Source organism: Bombus impatiens, unplaced genomic scaffold (genome assembly GCF_000188095.3).
Source record: "Bombus impatiens unplaced genomic scaffold, BIMP_2.2 scf_0017, whole genome shotgun sequence".
Taxonomy (NCBI): domain Eukaryota; kingdom Metazoa; phylum Arthropoda; class Insecta; order Hymenoptera; family Apidae; genus Bombus; species Bombus impatiens.
The window spans coordinates 891669-918638 of NT_176436.1; the positions used below are offsets into that span (position 1 = coordinate 891669).

General features: G+C 40.5%; 1 protein-coding gene across 4 annotated transcripts in view; it reads left to right on the plus strand.

Annotated features, from left to right (window-relative positions):
- Positions 1–26970, plus strand: part of LOC100749778 (tyrosine-protein phosphatase 99A) — a 428501-nt gene that overhangs the window by 310442 nt on the left and 91089 nt on the right. For all 4 annotated transcript variants that reach the window (XM_033318609.1, XM_033318607.1, XM_033318613.1 and 1 more), the window contains exon 3: positions 26027–26150. In XM_033318609.1, the coding sequence (XP_033174500.1) occupies positions 26027–26150 (124 nt within the window). The remainder of the gene's footprint in view (positions 1–26026; positions 26151–26970) is intronic.

A 26970-nucleotide genomic window follows, 5' to 3' on the forward strand; every position in this document is an offset into this window, starting at 1 on the left:
AGCGGGAGGTACTCGGTCGGAGATAAAGCTAACAAATAGCGGTACCAGCGAGCGACATTATTCAAGATTTTTATGACGTTTTTAATTTCACTGGGGAACCGTTTCTCGAACCAGATCTCGTGGTAAAGAAACACACAGTCAAAACGACGTACATTTGCATTTACGAAAATATTTCCACCGTGATGTTTTCAAATGTGACTGGTCCACCACCAGTGGGCATAGGTTACGTGGAAATGGCAGTAAAAGCGCGTAAAGCATCGTATAAGGCTTTAATCGACCGCGAGACGATACTCTGTGAACGTTACCCTTATCGCGTAGCCGAGAAAGGGTACGGGGAGGAGTGAGAGAAACGGTGGCGGATAACACAACGTCTTTTTACGTCTTAGCGGGCCTGACCATAAATTATTCTAATGTACTCCCAGGGCAGGTCACCGATTACACTGATTTACAGGTGCCGCCCTCCTTTTTTGACGATACCTCATCCACGGCCCTAGGGATGCATACAAGACGTGGTCTGACGCCTTAATGTCCGCCTTTTCACTAACACTCTCGCCAACTTAAACTGCTTCCTCTTCATCTCCTAGTCGGTTCTTTCTTTTCTTCCCCCTCTCTCCCTCCCTCTCTCTCTCTCTTTCTTTCACCTTCCACATTTTTCTCCTTTTCCCACTGTCGCCCATTTTGTTTCATCCCCTTCCAACGGTTTGGCGCCTCCTACCTTCTCCATTTTTCTCCTTTCACCGTCCATCTGCTCGATTCTTCTTCTTCTACTTCTTCTTCTTCTTCGCCTCCTTCTTCTTTCTCTCCCTCTGCTTGTCCCTATTTTTCTCTCTCGAACCCCATCCTCGTACACTTTCGTGTTCCTCGACCACCCGAACCAATCTCCAGCCGCGCGCGCGGTTCTCCTACGGGAAAAGTTACGTTCGCTTGAGTTATAACGGACAATTAAAGCGGGTCGGTATCTAGTCGGAGCATTAATGGACCGCAGCTAGCTGCGGAATGTAACGAGCGTGGAACGCGTGAATGATCAACGGGATGGTGGAACAAAGGGATCGTTTCTTCAGGCGGGCCATTTAAAAAGACGGCCAGCACCCCCGATGATGATATACTCGGAAATTATACATCACGCTATTAACCAGACTGGATGAACGAGCAGCTCCGTGCTCGTTGCGTGACAATCCTCAGCCTCGTATCCTCGCGATCCTCGCATCCCCTGGCATATTCCATTGTTCCACCCACCGCGGGGGATAATTTGCGATGCCATCTCTGAAAAGGCTACACTCCGAGCTACTTGCTCGTCTTATACTACCGCCTCGCGAATGCTCCCATTCGGTGATGTTCGAGTTGAACGACATTTTACGGTGTAAAGTCGCGAGTGAATCTCGTCATTTGGATTTCAAGGAATAGGATCAAAGGGAACGATTTTTTCTAATGATTACTTAAGTTGAGTGTTAACTACTTGCTGTCGCAATAGAGTCTTTCATGCCAGATATTGAAGTTCTCCGATAGGAATAGTTGAGTGTGTTGCAAATGTAATGTGTCACGGAGTTGCATCTAGTGTTCAAATATTTATGGATGTTAAGCGCGTGTACAGTATGTCGAAATGAGGAATGACGTGGAAAGCTGGGGGAAGGTTGCAGAAAAGATAATGTAAAAGGAACCTTGATGGAAGCAACATTCGTGTAAATAATGACTAGAGTACGAAGTATTTGCAGATTATGTACGATAAGCTGCTTAGTCAATAATTTCGTTTGCATTCGAAAGTATCGATTGAATGAACGATACAGATGGTCCGATGAAATCGCAGATTGGATAATTCAGCAACTTTTCACTCATCAATTGGCTTTGATAGAATGATCGTTCACGCAATTAGCCGGAAGTTATTGGCGTTTTATTATATATATATATATATAGATAGAGAATCACTGGTATTCCGATGATAGCGCACTACGGCAGGGGCTTGAAATTGCGCGTACGTCGCGTCATAAAAACGTTGCACATCCGTTTGACGATTCACAGAATGAAATTTCGTGACACGCGAATCGGTGTGCGTGTGGCTATGCTTCTGGTCGCGATGTGTTTCCAGTAACCCGGTCAATTGGACACCGCGAATCGAAATTAAATCGTTCGACGACTAATCGTACAACAAAGGTGACGCGAAAATGATACCGCCTTCCATTACAGCGAATAAAAAGCTTTGAGAATTCGGTTTTGATCATCCATCGGTGAATGACTAATTAACGATTAATCCAATTGCTGTAACGAATCGGATATTATCTGCGCGTTGCAGATGGTAGAGGGATGAAAGAGGTTGCAGACCAATTCTACCGGTTTTCGAACACGAGAATCGCTTCATCGACACTACGCTTCTGGCGAAGTTACGTGCATGCCAGAAGAGGTTAGAAACTCGGAAACCAGAAAAGAGAAAGAGCCGGTTTTTCCATTTAAATCTCGGAAACAGGCAGTTAAATCGAGCCCACAAAGGTGGAATTAAATCGATCGACCACTTTCGAAAGAAGAATCTAGTATGGTGACCGATAAAATCGCATTACAAAAATGGATTTACGTGTAACCTCGTATTGAATATAAGTTGAGGTTAAATTTTACATTGAAACAGTACAGTTTGTAATAAAATAGTTGCTTCTATAAATATTTCTTATTTTTTTTTTTCACGTGAAAAGAATATCATGGAAAAATCTGTAATTTTTGGTTGATAAAATTAGACGTTCGCATTATTAAATATCTGTTCTCTCATTAGTAGATATCTTGCCTTTTTGTCGCATGGAATTCTCTTGCTCCTGGTTAACGAAGCAAACAACGGGGAAAGGATAATGAAACGCGCTGTATCCACGAGCTGCTCGATCGTCGAGAAGTAATTCGTTTCCTTTCGCTTGGAAATAATGACGAATAAACAGTTCGGTCGTTGCCATGAGATAAGACGGTATTCCTCGAGTGTGAGCGCCATCCACTTTTTTAACGTAACGTCGGCGAATATTCTACTTAAATCGATAAAATAAGGGAAAGAAGAACTGGAAAGAATTTATAGGTAAGCTTCGTCTGAAAACCAAGACAGCAGTCTTTCTCGTCAAATACCGTACCTATGTACTATATCATATCATAAATTACGTGTTTTTGGTATTCATCAAATAACGATAATACCAGACTGTAACAAATGAGATTTTTGCTTTTAACAAGTCATAAAATAATAAGTCATAAAAAAATAAAAATCACGTATAAAATAAAAAGCTTCCCGATTTCAAAAACATCTACAAAGACAAAGATACTTATTGAAAACAAGAGGTAGAAGTCTAATATGTAAAAGAAAATCTGCTATTTCAGATATTATGGTCTAATATCTTGCTCTATAATTTATCTATAGTTTTGCTCCATACTTGTACGGTACAACATGCTACTCATTTTCACGTTACACGAAGGTTACATGTGCCAGTAGATATTCCCATTGCTACTAGCCAGACGCAAATAATACATCATAATTGTAAGATAACTTCAGTCGGCGTAGCGTAGAAAAAAATTACAGCCACCGTGAAATTGGATGATCGCGGCATCGCGTCCCCTCGAACGGCTGCAAAAGGCGGAACTGGAGCGTTCTTGGCCAACTAAATTATAGTCCGATAAATCAGCGGTCCGATCGCGGCAGCGTGCGCGAAGACGCATTCTCTATTCAATCTCCTGCCTTTTCTGCCGCGCCGTGCTCATCCTTCCTTTCGCCATCGTCTCCTTTTCCATGAATCTTTCTTGGCGTTAAAACTCAATTTGGCTCCACCTCGAAAACCGAGCCTTTGACACGCGGCTAGGGCCAATTGAAAAAACCAGGAAAGCAGAATCGTGAGACGATAAAATCGCGCGCACATGTCTTCTATTTGATCGTGGGGTCGAATACGGAAATGGTGAGGCGCGCTCAACCGTGACTCGAGGACACGTAGCGGCCTGAATGTAATAGAGAATATGTAACACGCGAGCTGCAAGCTACATAACGTGATATTTTGAGATTTTGCAATCTGATAAGGATGGAGGCGAAGGAGGTTTATTCACAATGTCTGTGGATTTAAATTTCGTGTGATAGCTGGTGCGACATTTTTAGAAAAGTATAGCTTCGTGTTGTTCGAGTCTATTTCGAAATGTAAAAGGTAGGAAAAAATATCTAATAGAGTATAAAGAAAAGAAGTACTTCACGTTCTTCCGGATATAAATCTTTCTTAGCTCTGCGGTTGATGTAACAGATACATACGAAATCTTCTTATAAATATTTAATAGCTGGCATATCATAAAACTTGCCGACAAAGAGTGCCTGTTATATACATACACATATGCGATACGCTAAATCTTTATATGCATACGTGTTCATTGCTCAGGATTGGCTCTCGATATATATCGTATATATCGTGGTCAATGTGGAAAACTTTTGTATCTCGACTATACTAATATCATTTCTAATCATACTAATCATACTAATATCATCTGTCGTGGATAGATAAATTTAGGAAAGATGGTAGCGTAGGGAGGAAGAGTGCAAGGATTGAAAGGAAACAAGAAGATGAGTAAAAAAGGGACGAAAGAAAGAAAAGGGAAGAAAAAGGGGGAAAGATCATACGAAGTAGGGGAAGATAGAAGAAAGAAACTAAAGGAAAAAGAAAGAAAAGGAAGAAAGGCAGGGAGAAATAAAAGAACAATGAATAAAGCAAGAAAAGAGAAACCCCTTTTATGTAAAATTTACTTTTATTCCAGAGTTCGAGCAAAAATTGAGCTGATACTTAAGTACCTAATTTCCATAATTCAGTCAAGATTTTTAACCGTAAACGGTCTGCATCTCGTCTAAGCTTTCTACTTTCTACAATGCTATTTATTAAAACATTGTAAACTCGATAGAAGCACATGTAAACTATCTCAATCAAAGTCGCGTTCAGTTTAAAAGAAAAATTCGTAGTTCTCAGCGAGGCGTCGTCTCGGCTGCATGAAAAATCGGATTTCCCAAGGTATTTTTAATAGTGGCAGGAGAACAACGTTGCCACAGGTGCGCCGGGCGCTTAGAGTGAACACCGTCTTGCGTGGAAGTTTCATCAAAGTCAACCGGTCCATCGCGTTCTAACTGTTATGCTTTCCGAAGGGCCAGTTTTGTACAAACAATGAGTTGTCTAAACATCGATCAGACTTCGCCCGATTTCGGACTTCGATCCACAAGTGTACACTCCGTTCGAGCAGAAGTAAATCAGAAGTTATTCTAACCAATAGCCAGGCGAAACGCGATTTCTTCTCTTTCCCATGGGCGCGATATAAAATGAAAAAGTTAAGTGTCTCGGGGTAAAGTTTCGTCTTAAAGAACACGATCTTTCCGAGTTTGCCGATCCAGCCAATCTTTCGTGTAACTCAATACCGTCTCAAACTTTTTTATACGACCATTATTGCATTTTCTTCCGATCTATGATTTCTTTCGTTCAACGATACCGATTTCAAGCTGACTCCACGCTTTGCTTTCGGCCTGTAAGAATCGTGCACGAGTATTTCTCCACGGAGATACAGGATACATATTATCAAAATTAAATTTTGCGCTGCCCAAGCAGTTGTATGTGACCACATTGCACTCGTGTGTGTACGTGCGTCTATCCATATATATATATATACATATGTACATACGACAATGTATGTACCCACGAACGAACTAAAAAGTTAGCTACGGTATGTAGGTATAACTATGTATGTGTTTGTATATGTATACATACGTAGACACAGACGACATGTATGTAATTCCTACAAGGGCAAAAGGTTCAGAACGATAACAAGCTCGGATAAAGGAGGGTGAGCACTGTTCATGGCGATCCAAGCTGTGACCCCGCCATAAATTTCCGGGGAAGCCTGACGCCTGAAAATTCCAGCCCGTAAGAACGGGCCGGCGCGAGGCTTTAGTTCTCTCCGACGTCGTTCTCCTTTCTCTACGGGCTGTAATCCCGGTCGAGGACTATCATCGATCCGAAAAAAGGGCTCATTTGCTCCCGGTGACGCCATTTTGTCACCGCCGACAAACCTGACGCAATATCCAGCCGACTTAACAATCACGTACATCTTCTACCTGACAAATTTTTACTCGGTGACTGGAACTGTCAATTACCAACGTTCCACTCTCTTTCTCCCTATTCGCCTCCATCTTCCTTCTTTCCTTCTTAATTCAGGGAACTTTGTTAAATTCATTTTGATTGAACATTGAACACCTCAGAAGTTTGATTAACTCCACTTTTTTTTTTTTTTTTTTAATTTCTTAATCCCATTACGTACGTAATACAGTTAACATTCAATTTGCGAGACGGATGATTTATTTGGGTAAGTTTGCTCATTACGTGGAAATGGCAGATAACAGTGAATTTCAAGCTACAATTTAAAAGGTACTGTTTTTAACACAATTGACTGACAAATTGACTGATATACTGAAATTTTGAATAGTTAATCACGATCTCTTGGTTAAAGATTGGAACGTTCATGCGTAAACGGACGTCGTGTAGCTAATTTTGAAGAAAATAATAAAAACAGAATAGCCTCGAATAAGGCTGGATACGCTCGCATAAAACGTAGGGTCTTACGGACGATAAAAACAAAATATCTTGCCGAGGAATCCGATTTTCCACCTAGACATGTATTCTCGAAGCTTCGTATTTCGCGGACGTATCCTTCAACGTTCGCTGGCTCGTACGTTCTGGTTTCTTTCCTTTTGTTCGGCTCGATGAAAATACTGGGGACCTGGAACTCGGACTTTCAATGGATCGCGGCTAATATTTTCAGAAAGTTTGTTCGCAAACGTGTAGGAATTGCCGAGGAAAAAACGCGCGAGAGAGCGTTTGAAGCGACTCCTAGTTTGGAGAAAATAAGGGGACTGGTTGAACGCCACCCCGTTAGTCAGCCTCGTTTCTGCCGGATCATTTCGAGCGGCTAATTAAATCCCTGGTCGGAAAAGGCCGAGCATCGCGCTGCCTAAAAAGTGTCTGCGCTTAAGCGTTTAATCACGAGTTGTTGATTGCGGCGGGGTCGCTTGTGCTCCTTTGCTTTTCCAGCGACGCGACGCTATTTTCTTCAACGCGTCAAAGAACGTCGTTTAATTTCGTGCAATTTGAACGGAGGCACCACCGTGATTTCTCAAGAAGAAAGAAGCCATTTTCAGTTTTGTTTCTTTCTGTTTTACGAATTTTAAAACAAATTCTCTAAACAATTCGACGAATAGTTTGTAATGATAATTTTATTGTTAGATATTGAATTTCACAAATATGATCGAGTTCACGATTCTTCTATGATATAATTACAAATACACTTACGCTTACTAGTTGTGCAATATAACGAATATTTTCTTTAAAAAATTAAAACGTGTATCGAATAGAAATTGAAGACTGAAATTCGTTTTTTTCCTTTGTAAAAACAAACCTGGATTGGAGTTGTTCTTGTCACGAATCCTTCGTTACTTTGCTCGTTTCTTGCTTCATACAGGAAGTTAACTAAGAAAAGGACCGGATAGTCAAGAACTTTAGAGAGTGTTTCGTGACAATTTCGATTGCCACAGGCGTCTGTCTCTACCATTCGACGAATAATCGTGGCGCACGACAAGGTTCGTTACTTCCTTAGCGGTATGCGCACGAACTTGGCGCGTTCATTAGTTGGCGAGGCTGTAACTCGGACACGCGTGACGGCATTTTGCATACAGGGAATCGACTGGCCGGTTGTTGTAATTGGCGAAGTAGTTGCATCTGGTAATTGGCAAAGTAGGTGTATTTGAGCGACGAAACGGTCTATTGGGAGGGTCTGATTACCTACGGTTTGAAGCGCGTTGTTATTGAACAGGGTTTCATTGCCTCCATTGTCACGTCTACACAGAATAATTCAACACGGTGCAGCGCACTGGTTAGTTCGAAATTGCCATCCTCGTCTTTAATTCAATCTTAAAGCTCGTTAATTTCGTAAAAAAAAAAAAAAAAGAAACAAATAGAATATTTTGAAGTCCCTGATATTTGTCAATAACGGAACGAAATTTGTAAGGAAAATTAGTTTTTCGACTATAGAATATCAGGGAGAGGCATTCTTCGTTGTACACCTGAATAATCGATACTCGATTCACGTGGCAGCATCGCTACAAATTCAATATGAACGCATCTGGACGTTCACGGCGTCGCGATTATTTTCGCCGCGTGCACGAGAAGGCATCGTGATTGCCGTCACGAAAATTCGATAATAAAACCGGGGCTACCCCCACTGTCCGATGGCGAATCTCCGATATATCCGCGCGGACCCGGCTACGACGCTGAAACATCCAATTTTGAGAGGAAGCGAGTTGGATGTAGCAAGAATTGTCCGAGAATAATGGTTTCCTGGCATCAGGTTTCTTTTGTGAAATAGCGGAGCGACATTTTTCTGGCAGCATGGATATTGAGTTTCCCTCGTCGTGACGTCGAAGCCTTTGTGTCATCGCGACGAATCGATCGTTACCGCGCGATGTATCACGTCCGTTGACACCTTGATTTTCGGTAATAATTTATGTTGCAAAGCAGCCTTAAGAATGCGGCTGGTTCGTTCGCAGAATCGTCCGATTCGCCATCGTTTTCTCTCGAACGATCGTCGAAGTGCCCTCGAAGCGACATAAAGAGAGGATCGTGCTCGCGATGGCATGTGGATAACTCGGAGGAATGAAATTCCCCCATAAATCGCGACGAAGGTGGCCCGTCAGAAAAGGGGATTCGCGCGTTCGTGGCCAAGCAACGGGAAACGATGCGCTCGCGGTTATACAACGCGTGGCAAACGTTTCGGACGCGAGGCAGAGGAGATGTTTGTGTATCTGCAACTTCCGTGGCGAGGTATAAATCAAACGCGGGACATTCTTTAGCCGGCCGAGTCCCGACACCAGAAATAAGCCACTTCTGTCTGCAAGCCTTGGCGAAACGCCTCGATATATATTATCTTTCGTATAAATTTTACCAACCCTTCCGATTTCTCTCTACATCCTCTTACAGCTGCCATACGCGGTTTCTTTTGAGGCTTCGTGTGCTCGCGCACGAGGATCCTGCCCCCGCTGTTCGAATACCATTCCCGTGGATACGAGACGTTCTCGTCTGGAAGAAGCGTGGCACGCTTTTGTGCGCGATGCTGCGAAAGAAAGCTATTTTATGTTTTTCTAACGTAAATCTGTCTCGTTCGGTGAATGTTCTGCACGATTTTGCGCGGCACAACCGTGTCTCGTGAAAATGGATGACTATTTGCTGCTTGGCTATAAATTTGTAAGATGATTCGGAAAACCAGCCAGTTGAAACTCACGTGACTGACTGGATCAAATTAAGATCAAGGATCAGGGAGTAAAGACTGAAATCATAATTTTCTTATCAAACAAGAATAATTTGACGCCTCTCTTGGTTCATAGATTCTATGAAACCATTAATCCTTCTATACGTTTGGCTAACGTTATTATACACTATTTTACCTAAAATAAATTCTGTATATGCTATAGCACTTACAAATTTCCATCGTCCGTAATACCACTTAGATAACATCAGCTCTTTATGAGATTTGCAAGACTCAAGATTAAAAGCTTTAAACATTGGAACCACTAAATATTACAGGGAATCGAGTAGGAAAAAAAGAAGTTTAATCGACTCGATTAAACTATCAACAAGTACTACTAATCCGAGGCTAATACTCGATAGCAGCAAGCGGTACATGTTCATGTGATAGTGTAAATGCGGTTTTAAAAGTACGTGGCCCAGCGCGAGAATTAATAACCCGAACGGCGGAACTGCTGTAAAAGGTTTATGAATCGTTAATGGAACGAACTTTCCCCGGTAATGGATATTGTGTAACTGTCACGTTTCGCACGAAGAAAGTAGCACTAATAGTTTACTTACATTATAACGAAATAGCTATCGTTAATATCGTGTACCCGAATAGCCAGACACATTTGTACGTCTCTTATTCTTTCATTGCATACGTCCTCATTGTCAATAACTGAAATTGAAGTTGTTGTATCGTTCGATTCGGTTGCATTTTCATGTTCGAAAATCCGTGTCAAGTTACTTGGCCCGAACGTGATATTACATCGGATACAAACCAAAATTGATTGCGCTGTTATCACCGTTACGTGTACGCTCTCTCCTCTAGCGAGAGAAAGATTTCCGCGATTATTGCAGGCGACCGGTGAACATCGCTGAAAATATGACCGAAAACATCGATCCCCATCGTTGCTTAATTGTTTCCGATGGCAGGGAAATCGGAACGAGCCTGCCAACGACAGAATTTCCAATTATAAACACGCGTGTTTCTCACTGATCGAAAGCTTATTATACCATTGACATTCGTTGTGAAACGATTATATTTACAATGACCTAGTTCTACTCGTCATTTATTTATTACTCGTTAATAAATTCATGGGAAAAGTTCGAAGCACAGAATATACGTGGAATGGGAAACATGCTTTTGACTTTTCAATCGAAGAGAAATACTGCTGAAGTCGCAGAGATTACTTATTCTTCTTTGGACGAAGATGCAACGCAAGCCGAACTCGTAGGAGACGAAAGATTAGAGATTTCCCGAGGGATATGTTTGATTTATCTCGTCGGCAACGTCAAAGGCAATCAAAAAAAGTTTAGAGACCAAGAGTCTGAGCAGTTGCTAAATGAAAACTCGACTTAAATTTTACAAGAGTTTACTTTACATCTTCGAGTGACCCGGAAAACAATCTTCTACGGTCCCATAAATTCCGGCTGATCCAGAAAAAAAGTCAGTGAAGAAATGATAAATCTAAGAAAGGCAGCAAATTAATTTTCAAGTGCATATAATACCTTCAGTTTTGTTCGAGAAAACCACAGCCATACAACTGAAACACTAAACGCACCACAATCGTTTAGCAGCAGGGAACGTATTGGAACGAATATCCCAATTTGGCCGGATGATATTCAATTCCGCGGCAAATAAATTTCAACGATAACGATCGTTAGGATAGTTTGTTGTATAGGTCGAAAAGTTTCTACTATGAACGGTGAATTTTCGATGTCTCGCGAGTGTGTTAGACGCTAAGGGGTACGAATGACGGCTGGATGGGCCACGGAGGAGCATCGTGGCTGCGAGAACCAAACTTGACACTTTTGGCAAATTTCCATGCCGGCTCTACGCGTTATCTTTTGTCTTGGAGTAATTGTTTCCCCCCTGCAGAGGATGCCAACGACGACAACGATGACGATTACGACTACCACGGACGACATTGTCGAGGCATACAGGATGCGACGAAGGAGAAGGAGAAGAAGGAGGAAGAGGAGGATATGGAGAAAGGGCGAGGGGGAACGGCAGGAAACCTGCTGCAGGACTATCTCAGATATGGACGCGGACATTTATGTCGTAATGAAACGTCAGCCAGTTCCGCCCAACCGAATTTTGGGAACTCTCTGTACGCGCTTGTAGATGCTAATTCGTATCCGCTCGTATTTCCAGCTGGAAATCTCGCCCAGCCCGTTATCTCCTGGCATATTTCTGCGCTCTCCGTTTCGCTATCGCTCTCGTTTGGCTGACAGACGATTCTCTTGCCATTGATTTTATGCACCGTTTACGATCCCGTAACGTATCACGATCGTAATGAGATCGAGGATGTGAAAATATACGTCGATATTAAATTCTACGTTAATAAACCGTAAGAAAATATTTCTACTAGTCCTCGGAGAATCTTCGTTTGCCCAGCGAACTAAGGGAAGATCCTCGGAAGAAAAACAGAGAGATGCCATCGTTCAAACGTTGAATCTTCTTAACAATCATACAAGAACACGTTCCGTGAACGATCCTTCTTACGCGGTGTTTCAGCGGTGCGTTTCATAAATGAATAACTCGGAAGACTGTAAGAATCGAAGTTTTGAACGAAATAATAAACTGAGAACGCGAGATAAAAGGGAAGGAACTCTGTCTCGAAACTTCCGCAGGCGAGTTTCATGCGGAAGAAATTGTAGCGATAAAAAAATATGATTTACACGAAACTTGTAGCCGTTTTGTTTAATAATAAATACTTTGACTAAGTTGTAACGCTTCTCGCGACTAACAGGAGACCATGGAGCAACGCGATAATAATTCTTCGCCAAGGAATTTATGAATATTGTAGTATGCTACGGAAAATCAACAGCTCCCGGTTAAATACTAATTACGACGCTAACGATTATAAGAGCGCGCCAGGTACCCATTACAACGTTTACTTCCCATGCCCGTTAACCAGGAAAGATGAAACGGCCGAATATGCGAACGAATAAATTTCCAAGTCACGATTCTTCGTCTTTTAGATTTGTCGGAGCAGCGAATGTTAGTTTCATCGAATATCATTGGCTGTGGTCTGACAGTAAAGGGTATACAAACCGAATGGCAGGGGGGATAACCATCGCGAAGAGTGGTTTAGTATCGTGGGTTCGCGATGGTCTGGTCTAGTATCGATTTCGGGGTTTGTTAACACGCGGTATTTAAAACCATGGAAAATTGAGTGCCAAACGTTTCGACGGATTGTGAACGATAGCCCTCGAAAACGACAACGATAACCGACAATTGGACAAAGATAGAACAGGAGAAAGCAACAGGAAAGCAGAGAGGATCAGTCAAGAGCGAGGAAGAGAGATGTTGAATCAAAGAGTAACATCGATGGTAAACGTTTTGCGGTAATATCAACAATTACCGTGCCACGATTAAAATCCACTCGTTGGTCCCGTGCACGCGTCCCTGCCCCGCTCGTTCTTGGTTAAACTCTAATTAAACCCTTTCCTCGGTTCGTTTCTATACCGCGAATCCTTTGTGAACTATGCGTTTTGTCCCAACTGAATCGCGTTTCAATTAACGAGCCAACTGCCTATGATCCACGTGTACATGGAAAAACGAGCAACCGAGAATGTTTCCCTGGCAATTTCGTGATTGTTTTATTACCTTCTGTTCAACGAAATATGCATCCGTGCGGCGATATACCGTTTTTGTTTAAATTACTTCAATTGTTTTATGGTGTTTCGAGTTGGCCGTGAAAGCGTACGTGGAGGAAAATATCTTGTAAAACAATTTTTGAATACATTAAGCAACAAAATAATAGAGATACGGTGAAAGCTCGGTAAACAGCTCTTTTAATCGTATATTCGTTCGAGGACGTTATGTTTAGGCGATACTAGTCTCAAATATTCGTTATGCTTTCGTTACAAAACCATTCGAGAAATGTGTTCTCGACCCTCTCTCAGAAATATGTAATGTGAAAGAAAGAATTCTAGTATTAAAAATTGAGAGAATTCAGAAAAATGGCACAACTTTATCGAACATTTTATATATTGATCTAGAACGGTATTAATAATTTCATTATATTAACCTCATACAAGAGCTTGGAAAATCGTATTTTCTCATATACTTATTTATTCCACCAATCTCAATTATTCCACCAACCTCATTTATTCCAATCAATTTTCTTATACTAACGCCCCTATCCGCACTCCATTTATATCACATTAATCCAGTTATCGTTTGTCAGTACTAACAACGTCATGCGAAATTCGAGCAGCTCGAAGTAAAAACCAACAAATTCCATCCTGCTCGTCGAAGGAAAAAAGGTTAATAGCATATGTCACTGCGTTACACTGCGAAAGAAGGCGCCCGTAAAAACACGAGATTGCATTAGTAGACGTATGCGGATAGATTTCGCCGAAAATGGGACAGAAAGAGCAAACTTGATCGAGGAAAATTTCGCTATTCGTTTGTGGTTTTTATCGGCACGACGCGACGGCGATCCGCGAGGTTTAACATAAGCTTCATTTACGGGAGTCTCACGAAACGGATGGGAGGCATTGTTTGCTCAGCGGATCCGAAAATAAATAGCGCTTTCTTCGTTGGTTATAGGCGGCGCCAGAACGTAGCTCGTCCATAAAGAACGTTTGAACGACGTTGAATGTTTAATCGTAGCGAACTATGTTCTCCAGCGAAACGCGACTACTTTTTATAATGCTCTTATCGTTGCCGTCTTTTCGTAGGTAATTGATGTCTCGACGGCTGTGGTGATCCTGCGATCCAAACGTGTTTGAAGCGTTTTTCTGATTTCAGCCATTCTTGTTTAGCATCCTTTGACCAGTTTTACGACCTGTTGAAACCAAGGATTCCTTCTTCAAAGAGTCAAAAGGCTTTTCTCGAAGACGATGTTAAATAAACACCTACAGAGTGTTATTAAAATATTAATAAATATTAATCTTCGTAATACTTTTCTCATAACCTTTTTAATCCTAGCGTACATCGAAACACTATGTAGCAATGTAAAGATTAATAGATCGCCCGAAATACAGATTTACGGAAGACACTCGAGTGTATTATTCGAGATGGTTTCAGTTTACCACTTCTTCGTGGCTATGGAATTTTGTAAAGTCAATTACTCGCGCGATTCAAACACGTTCCATCAAAGCTTCTATACTCAATCATCTCACACAAAGACTTTACTACTCACGAACGTGCTTCGATGCCTTGGTGCAAGGTTGCGTCGTTCCAGAACCGATTCGCTTCTTGCGGTTCTTACAACGTACAAAGAGGGTTGTTACCCTTTCTGAAAAGTTCGTCGTCGTTGTCGTGCTGCGCCATTATTTCGTCCAAGCTTTTTCGCCCGCGACCGCAAGTATTACGTCGCACTAAACAAATGGGTTATTCGCGGCAACATTTGTCTTTGTACTTCAGCTACCGTACTTAAAGCATCCGAGACGCAAGTAAAATATTTGCGGCAGCTAACGCGCTCCCCTGTCCGTGATTTCTCTTTTTGCAAAGGCGTGCCCCTCGACCGTCCCGTCGACTATTCCCGTGTCTTATTCCATCCTGTTGTCCCTGCTAAACCTCCGCTAACGTGTATTTTTACGAGGGATTTCGGTATCCTATCGGTAATTCTGTCTAAACTATTTGTACGAGAAACATCTGAGCATCGTGCAAACAAACAATTCTCGAAGCGATCGCCATTGTTTCCCTCTTCCTCTATTTATTGCTTTTGTTTCCTTTTCTTTATTTTTTTTTTTTTTTTTTTTTTTTTTTTTTTTTTTTTTTATAGTTGAATTCATACAGCAGAGAGAGGAAAGAAAATTAGAGAAGTTATAATTTAAGAAAGTGCTTGATCGTGCTTGCGTTTGTTTTTCGCCTTGATATTTATCTCCGTGGCTGCCATTTAATTCTCTTTTTCGTATCTCTTGTATACTTTTTGCCATTTATTGGTTAGTTAGTACTGTTTTTAATTCTTTCAGTGTTCAACAGTTGTAGCAATAAGAAGTTCAGTCAGACCATTCTTCTCCGCTTATTGTTTATGGTTATCTATCGTTATTTCTTCATTAGCAAAATGGCAAAATGAAATGGTTCAGCTTAACATTTTATACATATTTATACATCACGTATGTTCTGTCACTATCCATTCCCCTTTGCACAGATATCCACACTGTACATATGATACACAGATTGAATTACCGTACATCGATAGATTGATACCAAAATTAGTCGGATCCAATCCCATCTAGAGTTTCCTGGCGCCAGGATCAGGTAATGAGGTACCCATCACTGGCCAACTCCAGATTTCTCCGCGTCTAATGCACTGTTTTATATTCGATAAATTCCATTCGACTTCACGCGAAATCCGACTGCCTCGAAGAACGGTCACATCCAAAAAATGTCGAATTCAAATCGGATGGAAGATGGACCGAGATACCGACAACGAACCACTATTTCACTGTGTTTCACTGTGGAGGATCGCTGCGATGATGATTCCTCTACAATGAAAGTGAAGGACGAAAGCCACAGTGTCAGCACCAATTCACTGGATAAATACTTCGGATAAATCATTAGTTTTATTACACTGAAAGTCATTTTCAGCACGCTGGTAGTAATGATATGCGTGTTAGATATTTCTTATTGACAGTAATATCCCAAATTAATTTGTATAGTTCTGTTTACCCGCAGGGAAACGCTTTGTACGAGCAAATATCAACAATAATTACATTTGCTAATTTGTGAAAGATCAAAATTCTAATTATCCGTATTCATCTCCATTTTCGGTCGAATATGTCGCAATACGCAATCAGCATGCGTTTATGACTTGTCAGAACCGTTTTAATACAAATGCATCATCCATTTCGTTTATTCAAAGCTCGGCTTTACTCTGTTCATTGTGCACTTTGGAGCATCACGGCGGATAGATCGAGGATAAAAGCGTTGTTTTGCGACGGATCATCCGCAGTAATTTTCTAAAGTGAAAAAGCGCAAATTCGGCTTAAGCGAAACGCGAATGCCAAGACGGCGCGCGTGAACGCGTACACGATCGAGTGACGTCGACGTTATAATAATAGAGCGACAAAATCATATACGTGCAGACACTGTGCGAGAACGCGTCATTCTTGCAGCGACAAACAGATTTACGGACAGGTGAACAAATATTACGCGTACATAGGATCGTACTTGACAATAAGTTTGGAAAATGAATGTGTGAAAACATAGTTTTAAAGAGCTTCTCTTTCTTTCGGCCATTTCACGAAAGTGTTCGAACACTTGTGAAAATTTTGTGTTACACAAAAGATTTTTAATGTTAGGAGAAAAGAAGGATAACAGATAACAATTCTTTCATGTATAAGAAGATATAGATATATATATATTTATTTATTAACAGGAGAAATATTCGCTTCTGAAATAACTTGATTCCGAAACATTTTACCAAATCAAGCAATGCGAAGGAGAACGTATTCTACGCTAGATACCAGGATATTGTCATTAACTGTAAAAGCGAAAACAAGTGAATGAAATAAAAATTGATAGAAATGTTGGTAGATGCTTCTAGACTTTTGCATAATAATTTCTCTGTATCCTAGATGAAATATATATATATAATAATGTAATGAAGGAAAGGAAAGGAAGGTGAACAATCAAAGTACAAAAGAGAAAAGAAAAGTATGTATTTATTGGTTTACTCGCTAGATATAGGAACGACGTCAATTAGAGAATTCTCTGTTAATGGAGATCTACGTGATGGCAATTATAGGAATTGCGCTACATGGAGGATGAAAGTAAAAAGCAGGACGAAGGAGCATGAAATTTATACGTTCGAGAAATCGAAAAATCTAGCAGAAATATTCCATTGCCTTTTGAATTGTTAAAAGTAGAATCTTGTCAACAATCTTCTCTACGTCGATTTCCATCATCCTCGCAAAAGTTCATGTGCACGTCAAAGTTCGTGTATAGCAGCGCAGTGTGCTCAATTCTCGAAGAGTCTTGCGCCCTTTACACGCGGCCACGGACCAATTTTTCCAGCGTTCTGTCACCTCGTGCTATCACTGCATCAATATTACGTCCTTTATACCTCTCTTCGCCCAGAGCGGATACTTTCCCAGTATTACGCATATATTGCATGTTTCGCGAACATTTCTAGCTAGCGCCATACTACACTGTTCCGAATAAAGATGTTCATCGATTGAAAAGTGCTTGAACACACGCGACGAAATATGATTCTATTTCGAAAGCTCCGCCCTATTTCGCAAACAAGAATCCCAAGATTGCATCTTACGTGCTTTAGGGACGCGCATGCCTCATTCACTGTCGGGATCATGAAAGGAAGTACCTGAAATCGTAAATCAATCTTGCCAGCAGCCAAGTCGAAAATGAATTTTCCTGGTAAATCAATCCTCCTTAAATCTGACAAACCTGCATCAAGCCCTTCCTCTATTCATTTCCTTGCGCAGAATCAGTCGACGAATAAAGATTATCAAAAATCGACGAAAGAACAACAGCCCCGCAGCAAGTACGACATTAAAATTCCATGACCAGCTGCGCGAAAAGAAGGCTTTTGCACAAAGGTACTGGAGAGGGTGCTAATTTTACACTGATGTTGCTGATGGAAGGTATACAGTGTCCCGGACCAGTGGAACTGGATAAGCACCAACCAAGTCAGCAACCGAGTCAGCCTGTCTTTTCTGTTTTACGTTTTACTCGGTTGCGCGACTCGCGTTCGTGGAACTCGACTGGTGGTCAGAGGCTGGCTGACCAGTTAGGAAAAGCTACCGAGAGAGGAGTTCGTGTTTCCGCGGCACACGTGATCCGCTTGCCACAAAAATTTAAACAGAGAAGTCTACCTCTAACTAAAGCCCGGGATCATTCCCGGTGACCCTATTCAACACTCCTATTCAGGGATTTCAAACAAAAATACGAAGTTAGTTTACTATGATTTTTTTTTCCACCTTCAAACGGATAAAAATCAGCCGGATCCAATACTTCCTCGTTAGTTTTTAATTGGATTTTTGGTTTTTGATTGGTCTTCCCAAGCGAAATATCGTCAATTATTTGTTTTTAATGAACGTAACCGAGGTGCAGGAATTTTTCGGTCGACCAGCACTCAGATTATTAATTTTCCAATGTAAAACACGCCGATTGTGTAAATCTCGGCTAGCCGTTCGCGATAAATTTGCGGTCGCCTGGAGCATCGGGTAGCGAAACGGGCAAATATGTAATTTGAAATTTACACGGGTTTGGCGTATTATGTTCCGTCAACGCGTAAACGGGCCAATATTGCAGGCAACGGAGGCCGACGCGCGCGCCCGCCGTTACGTTAACGAGGCGGCAATCGATGAGCGCGAAACAAATTATAAGCAGAAAAGTAACACAGCTAGGGCATAATACGTACGCGTAATTTCGATTCAGCCGAAAGTCGACCGAGTGCGCTGTTCCCGCTGCATTAACGAAATATCGCAGTACGATGGGCTCGATCGTGATGCAGTTATACGTGCAATTTACCATGCGATGCACCCCTAGAAAATTGCATTCCCATCGGTGGCCGACACTTTTCCGGATCGACTCGCGTTTACGCGTGGATTTTTCCGTGAAATAAAAGGATGGAAGAAAATAGGAAAGATTGGAAAGGAAAAGAAGAATCTAAGGATGGATGGATAGACGAAGCAAGACAGGATAAAAGAAAGAGAAGAAAGAAACGGAGGAAATCTTTTTACCTTTGCGAAATATTTAAGTATTTCTGTGAACGCGCTTGCAAGGATCGAACAAAATAGAAATTTCGGGAGAAGAAAGAAGGATCTGAAGATGGCTGGATAGACGAAGGAAGAAAGGATGAAAGGGAGGATAGAAAGGAAGGAAACCCTTTCACCTTTGCAAAGTATTTCTGTGAACAGGCTTGCCGAAAAGTACCTTCTATTACTGGTCGTCGCTCTACACCTGGGTTCCAGCTTCTCCAACCACAGAAGATCCACGCAAATCCAGGCGAATGGAATCGATATCCTGGTGGAACTATCGGCCAAGAATGAACCACGGACCAATTTCCTCGGGACGGTTGCGATTTTTCACTTTGCACGCCGGCCTGCGTAATCCCGTTTTCCCGTTCGTTCTAACGATAGTCCTGGGGCCACCCAAGGGGAAAACGTCAACGTATATCCAGACAGAAGGGAAATACCGACGGGCGTCTGGTCAGGTTCACAGAAGGGTGACATAAAGGCAGCGAGATCGTGACTCTGTACGTATTTATCAATCGGAAATATCGTCGTACAGAGGGGCGTTATCGTTCCTCCTATACAGTTTGTCGCGTTTACTCGAAACGCATTTATTATGCCTTGGACAGATGTATCCCAGACAAATAAAATCTATGAAGGGGAACGTTTAAAAATGTATTCTTCTGTCGGTTCAATGACGGTCGAAATAAATAGCTAGATATTTAATTCTATCACACTTGATATTAGGCACGTGCAACATTGCATATTTTAGTTTAACGCGTTATTGATTCATATATGAATAATAGATATATTTATTTTCTTATAAAATACTTCATTTTTAGAGCTCATTTTCGTAAATGTCTTAAAATTAAGAATTTTTATGATCCATTATTCTTCTACTATACCGATAAAGTCACATGAAAGTGTCTGTACATCCTACAAAAATCACATTTCTTTAAATCAACGATCAATATGCGATTTAAAAAGCAATCTTCATTCTATAGTTATAATAGAATGTTAGAACATTTCGTTGGAAAACCACTAAGATTTATTTCGCTATCACTTCGTATGTTAAATTAAATGGAAGTTGGATTATATATATTTTAGCTAAATAAAAATGATCTTTCTTTTTTATAAGGTTTACAAGAAGAGAACTTTTACGAATTATATAATATACGCGACAATAAAAGATTAAATCGTAAAAATATGCTGTTATTTTATTGTTCTCTAACACTTCTAACTGCTGGGTTGCGAAACTATCGGACGATACTCGATACGACCGATATATGGCGGAGTTATAAAGTCAAACAACAAACAAATGACCTTTTGCGATTGTGAAACACGGTATTCATGAAGCGTGATATTCGAGACGTCGTACAGAGAATTCTCTTTTGGTGATATTCGAAACTGACAGTCGACCATTCTATGAGCTCGATGTTATAGAAACTTGTCAATATCGAATCCCAATTCCAGCGTTAAAAGGAAGGGAAGGCGTTAGAAGGAGATGTCAGAGTTCTCAATCTACTCCGCAACTAGAGAGGTACTTGCGGCTAATGCTGCGAAATCTTTTTAAACTTTCCGTTCTGTGTGGATGGCTCGTGTTAACCGATCGTTCTATCGGAAACAACTGTTTGTATTTCCGATAGCAACCGTCGCACGCGGTATCGCGTGGATGATACCTTAGAAGACAGTTTATCCTTTAAAGTTTATCCCAAGAAAAAACGATGCTTCTTCAGTTTTTCTTTTCTACAAGAAGAAATCAATTCGAAACGCAGAACCGATGTTCTTCGCGAAATTTCTCCTATCCTCCCCCAACGTATTCCTCCTAAATCTGCTTTTTAAACCTGGGAGCGCTTTAAATCCTTCACATGCACCTTTAAATTCGCGTTTCCTCCTGAATACGTAATCTGTATCGCGCACCTTTTAAATAAATATATCGCGAAGCTTGGGATATAGGTACACTCAGAAAATACATCGAGAAGCGAATTCTGAATTTCGTGGTATATTAGGCCGTTAGTCTTTGAATTAATACTTATCTTGTAATTCGATTTAAAATTAAAAAGATTATTAGAAAAAGATTGCTATAACTGAGAAAATGCTTTAATCTTCAAATAAGGGCTAGAAATATTCTTAAAATATTATGCAAATATTTAATAAAAACGTTATGGAATAGAAATAATCATCGGTTAAATAATAACACGAAAAAGACGTATCTTTACGCGAAATGTGTCAACAAGTGTGTGGCAATTACGCAGCTTACATATAACGCTCGTTATATCTACATATTTATATCGCTTCATTACATGTCGGCAATTGAATAAATATTTTGCAAACATTAAAGAAAAGAAGCGAATTGGAGGATGTAGCGGGAAATGTGTAAACAATATCGAGAAAGTACATCATGGGGAACCATGGAACGTAATACAGACTCAGATGGTACGGTAACAGTTTCAATAAGGCTCGATCGAACAGCCCGGGAGCACGTTACTTTATCCGATCAGCTATTTGCTTGAGGAAAAGTCCATCGCGTACTCGAAAGGGAGGAAAACTAACGTTTAAGGGATACGATACACAGACAAAAATACTACCGGCACGGAGCGGAGGTACGGAATTGATACATATAACATCCAATATTGAATGAAGCGCTTCTCGGCAAATAAACTTGTTCCGGTGTATTTACGCGGATAATGTTTGGTTGCTTCGTTAACCCCTTAAAGCTGCAAAATCATAATCCCATCGATGCTTTAATTCGTTTTACGGTTAACCCCATGATACCAATCACAGCTACGTGCAAAAGTTTCCGACCAGATAGATTTTTCGCTTTATATAACAGCGTTTATTTGTTAAACTATTTCTTCCATTATTCGGTATATCTTTATAACCGATAGGGTAAGGCGCAGTTATTCGAATCAGCCAAGTTTCAGCATCTAAAAAATTAAGTCTGGAATATTGCATAGAATAATTCGTAAATCTATTGGGTAGACCTAAGATGAGAAAATATCGTATGCTTTAATTCCTTTTAAAAAAAGTATTAAGAACAGAAACTTCTGCATATCTCACGGTATCTTGACAAGATCGACTAAAAATTGATAAATATAAACACCAGATCGAAAGAAAAAAGTGAGGAAGAAGCAGCAGGTTAATGGTTAGATGGCGAGCTTTAACGATAAAGCGTAGTGAGAGATATTTACGTGGAGCCATATGGTTGAGCAAGGCAAAACAGTTCTTAAAATGACACTCATAAATTTTGGTAAACGGCCTCGGTGGAATTTATATTCCGCGTATAGCAAAGGACGAACCGCGGCGTCCCTCTGTGTGCAGTTACGTCGGTATGCAACCTAACCTATATAACTTCCGGTATCAAGCGTCCGCGGATCCTCGTTACCGAGGGTAAAAGACACATTTCGCCTGTAGTTCCGGTAACGTGGTTGATTCTAATTGAGAAAAATCGTTTGTAACGCCATCCAGTGCGAAGAAGACACGCGCCTTGAGAATTTATTATAACAGTTCTTGTTTGCGAAATTTACCGTATCTTGTGCCAATTAAAATCGCTACAGTTTGGATTAATGTTGGCCTGAAGTGATCTTCAGTCTTTGCTAATCTTTCATTTCTTCAACTTTACCTTCGTTTAATGTTTGAGGATTATAAAATGTTTGAGAGATCGTTTCATTAAAACTTTGAGCCATTTGTAAGGGGAACGTTCATGTTGATAGTAATATCTCGAGTTTACAAATAATTTTCCCTTTGTCTCGAGGATTACATTCCCCTGCTTAAATATTGACGGTATGAAACAATGTATACCTTCTGCGTTAAAGAAATATTCCTGTGTGTACATATGCTCTAGTCTAAAGTAACGAAACGCGAAAGTTGCTCAAGAATTTATTTGTTCATTTAGAAACAAACAGGGTTCGACTGATAGTGCATTACGGTTCATTGATAAACAAATGTACGTAAATAAACGTAACAGTTTTATATTATTGTTATTATGATCTTGTTCTATAAGAGCTCATTACGGAGACAGTAGATTAAAACTCTATTGTGTAAACTGTTCTTGATATTTCTTTACAGTTTTACAGTAGTAATTGTGTTATGTATACTTTGTAAAAATTATTCTGTTGAATAAAAATATTTGAAAAGAAGAAAAAACGTTACAGTTCAAGAATATTCACAAGTATTCATTTACTGGTCTCATACGAAACCAAACAATTGTCTTAGATTGTCAAGGAAAACGATTGGCCGATTAGAATTTCCTACGCGTGTAAAATTGTGATTCGATATACGTATCTTTAATTTTTTGAAAATATCTACAAGATATTTTCTGTCATAGTTTTCTGATGTAAATTTTTGAAAATTTTTGGAAGAATTGAAACAGATATAGACATGGCAAAAGAAATAACAGACTAATGAAATTGTTATTATAACATTCGATATATAGATTCTTACGATCTATGGTTTGAATAATTTTTGTAAATGTCGATAATTTCCTAATAATTCTTCGAGCATATTTAATTCTTCGTTGACGTCCTAGTACCCAAACAGGAATGTACACTCAAATGACGTTTTACAATCTAAATGTTTCTAACTCACCCGCGAAAAAACAACGAAAGAAAAAGACAAAACGATAAATATCAGAAGTAAGTAGTTTTAAACGATCCGTTCGAATCCATCCCATTAACCAGCCCGATGTTCCGATCGCGCGAACAAAAGCGGGTGTTCGAGAAACTGACAGGGCCGAAGGGCCAGCCAATAAGTCCAAGAGGGATTCGATCACGCCCCGTTCGCGTTTCCATGTCCGCTCGATAAGACTGCGCAAACGAGCCCGCATCGTTTTTCGAACTCGATGACTCGGCCCTGTCGGCTGGCGATTATTTTTCCCGTTGCCGAACGGGAGATCGAGTTCGAGTTCGTTAAGCCGCAACAATAGGATTTATTTTCGCTCCTCTTGGAGATGGTCGTTTCGCGTTCGCCTTCATGACGCGTGTCACCAAAGAAATATCAGCTATTGGTTCCTCTTCTGGTTATCGAGTGACGTGAATTATTAACGAGGGAATGAATATTCGAAGCAACCGCCTCGATGCAAGATTGCGTTTAATCTGTCCGCGAAATTAACGCACACTTTTTCGGACCTTCCGAATCGACCTAATTGTTCGTCGATCGGATAAAAAAAGAAGGGCGTCAAAGGCTTTGGATATAAACTTGGTCGTTTATCTCCGACTGGTTGATTAATTATTATCGGTGCATTAGCCTGTTGAAATTATTGGAGGTGAGGGTAGAATACCTGATATTATTTTGAGGGAGATGTAAAAGCAAGCTTATGTTCCTTTTTACCTAACTGGAGTATATGTTACAGGAGTTCACTGATTTTCCACAATATCTGCGATGTTTTGTTTATGTAACAGGCGTTTACGTTCGAATAGTTGGAGTTAATAGGCAGAAGTTCATTTAACAGGCAGTTCATTTAATTAGACAGTAACTAAACTCTTGTTGTAATAAATGGAGCACTACTCCACTAGTATTGTAGCTATAGTAGCCTCTTTGGAATCAATCGATAGTTCTGACAGTACGTAAGGAATGCAAGTGAAACATTCAATAGTAAACACTTTCTATATTTTAATGAATTTTAGTGTTTTATATTTAACCATAACCATTAACCTTTTCTTAAATCATACGATTTAATCAGTTCATTGAATGTAACTTATGAAAATTCATTGATGTAACCTATCATGATTTTGCATATTATTTAATGGCGAGGATAAATGTTACATTACAATTTGCATTATATGTAGTAGTATTTCTTAATGAGTCTTTTATAGATCAGCTTGAGAGAGAACACAACAACCATAAACGTACAAATCCAGGTTGCCTTTCAATCGGATTATCTTCACACGCCTGAAACTCGTATTAGTCCATAATAGTATTGTAATCAGTAATCCATCGTATGCAGTTCGTTCTTTTTATCAAATTAAACCTATTCCATAGTGTAGATCAATCAGGGACAATTCGAAATTACTCGATAAAATTTAAACGAAGCGACGTGCGCGAATTAAAATCTGCGCGAGAATAGATAGAGAGAAACGGGGAAACGTTTATCGTAGCTGCATTTACAATGGGCGATTAATTGCTGAAAGTTAACTGTGACCAGCTTCTCGTCCCGCTGCAAAACGTTAGAACGCACGAACGACCGAGGTCAGGGGAGGATGACGACTCCATCGTGCAAGGGTTGCGCGCCCTCCGTTCTCATTTATGATCTTATGCGACGTGCGCGCACTGTTATATCTCCGTGGCTCGCATGGCAGTGCATATTAAATGCCTGACTCTTATCCGACGCTGGTTACAGCAACGGGCGTGATCGGTGTTTCAGACCATGACTCCTTCGAAAGCTTGTTCTCTTTGTAAACCACGATAAAATGTCCCAACCAGCGAGTTAAAGGGGAGACTTTCCAACCTTCCAACTCTCGCGCGAATTATTTTCCCAACAATCCAAGTGGCGATTTTCCAAATTCATTTTGAAAGAAGCGCTAAATAATAGTAAAGAAACAAAAATATTCAACGCCATGTTAAAATACATAATTCTACTTTGTATGAAATATATTAATAACGATTTGACTGCGGATGTTTATGCAAATTCATATGTTTACAGGCATTGAAGAAAGAGCGAGACTTGGAAAAAAGCATTTTAGCCCCTAAAATGTTGGAATATATGTATATTTTGTATATTGATGTTTATCTTTGTACATGTTCGCATATTTACAATTGTCGCAAACGCGTAAATATCTACGGTTTGATAATAATGAACGATCTTGTAGTATCTCTGCCAAACTCGCTTAAATTTCTTTAAATACAGGAAATACAGGAAAACTAATAGTCGTGATGCTTTGAAACTTGTTCTATCTTTATCCCTTAACTCAACACTTAAGAAAGTTAAAGTAAACTGCAATACGCTTCGTTTGATTGTTAAAACTTCAAATGTTATTACGAGAAATACAGCTGTGTAAGCTATGTAAGAAAAACATCAGTAGCCATAAAACTGTTTAAATTGCTGAGACTTGGAAATTTGTTTTCAGATGTGCCGGATCCGCCGGACCGTCCTCTTATATCGAACTTCACGTCGAGGTCCGTGCGTCTGTCTTGGGTGGCGAGCCGTAATTCTCATAACAACCCTATCCTGTACTACGTCATCGAAACTCAGTAAGTCGTTTAAATATTGATACTACACTTTCCACCCGATAACAGCGGCCTGCTTCGTACCATGCGACTCTCAAAGGAAATTAATCTGGTCGAAACCGATGGACTTGAAACGTTAAGAACTTCCAACGTCCAAACTCTCAACTTTCAGCGCTTCTCCCTTATTGCCAATTAATATTCTGTCGTCTTTCAGTTAATTTCCTCTCTCCACCTTTCTTATTTTCGTTTGTTTTTGTTTTACAATGATATTTTCGTTCGTTTGGTTTGAGAAAACGACACAAGAGGGACAAGGGACGCGGCCTAAAATTGCCGTCTGCATTCGAGTACGTCTCAGAGTCTGATTATCTTTCAGATACAAGCTACGAGTTCGAGGCTTTAGCCCAGTAGCTCGGGAAACGGAAACGGATAAAATAAAAGGAGTTACTAGGGATAAGAACTGCGGTGTCGATAAGCACCCTTTGTTCTCCCTCGCTTCTCCCGGTCCTGTTATCTTCTCCCGTCCTTCCCGCATCCCTGTGTGCCTCTTTTTCTCTTACTTCGCTTCTTCCTGTTTCTTTTCCCTCTATAGCTCGCTCTTCGACCACTCTACCCTCCCCTTCTGTCTCATTCTCTGTTCACGTACGAAAGGAAGGCCCCCACGCTCGCACTTATCCCCAGTTCCCTCTGGTTCCACCGATTTTCCACGGAGAAATTCGCTATCGACATTTCCGAGTGGCACGTATATCGAATGACCACTCGCGAGGTTTGCGCACGGGAATGCAGGAAAATGTGCAGAAGGAAATTGGACCGAACGAAGGGAGCTGCGAGAAAAGTTGGGAAAAGG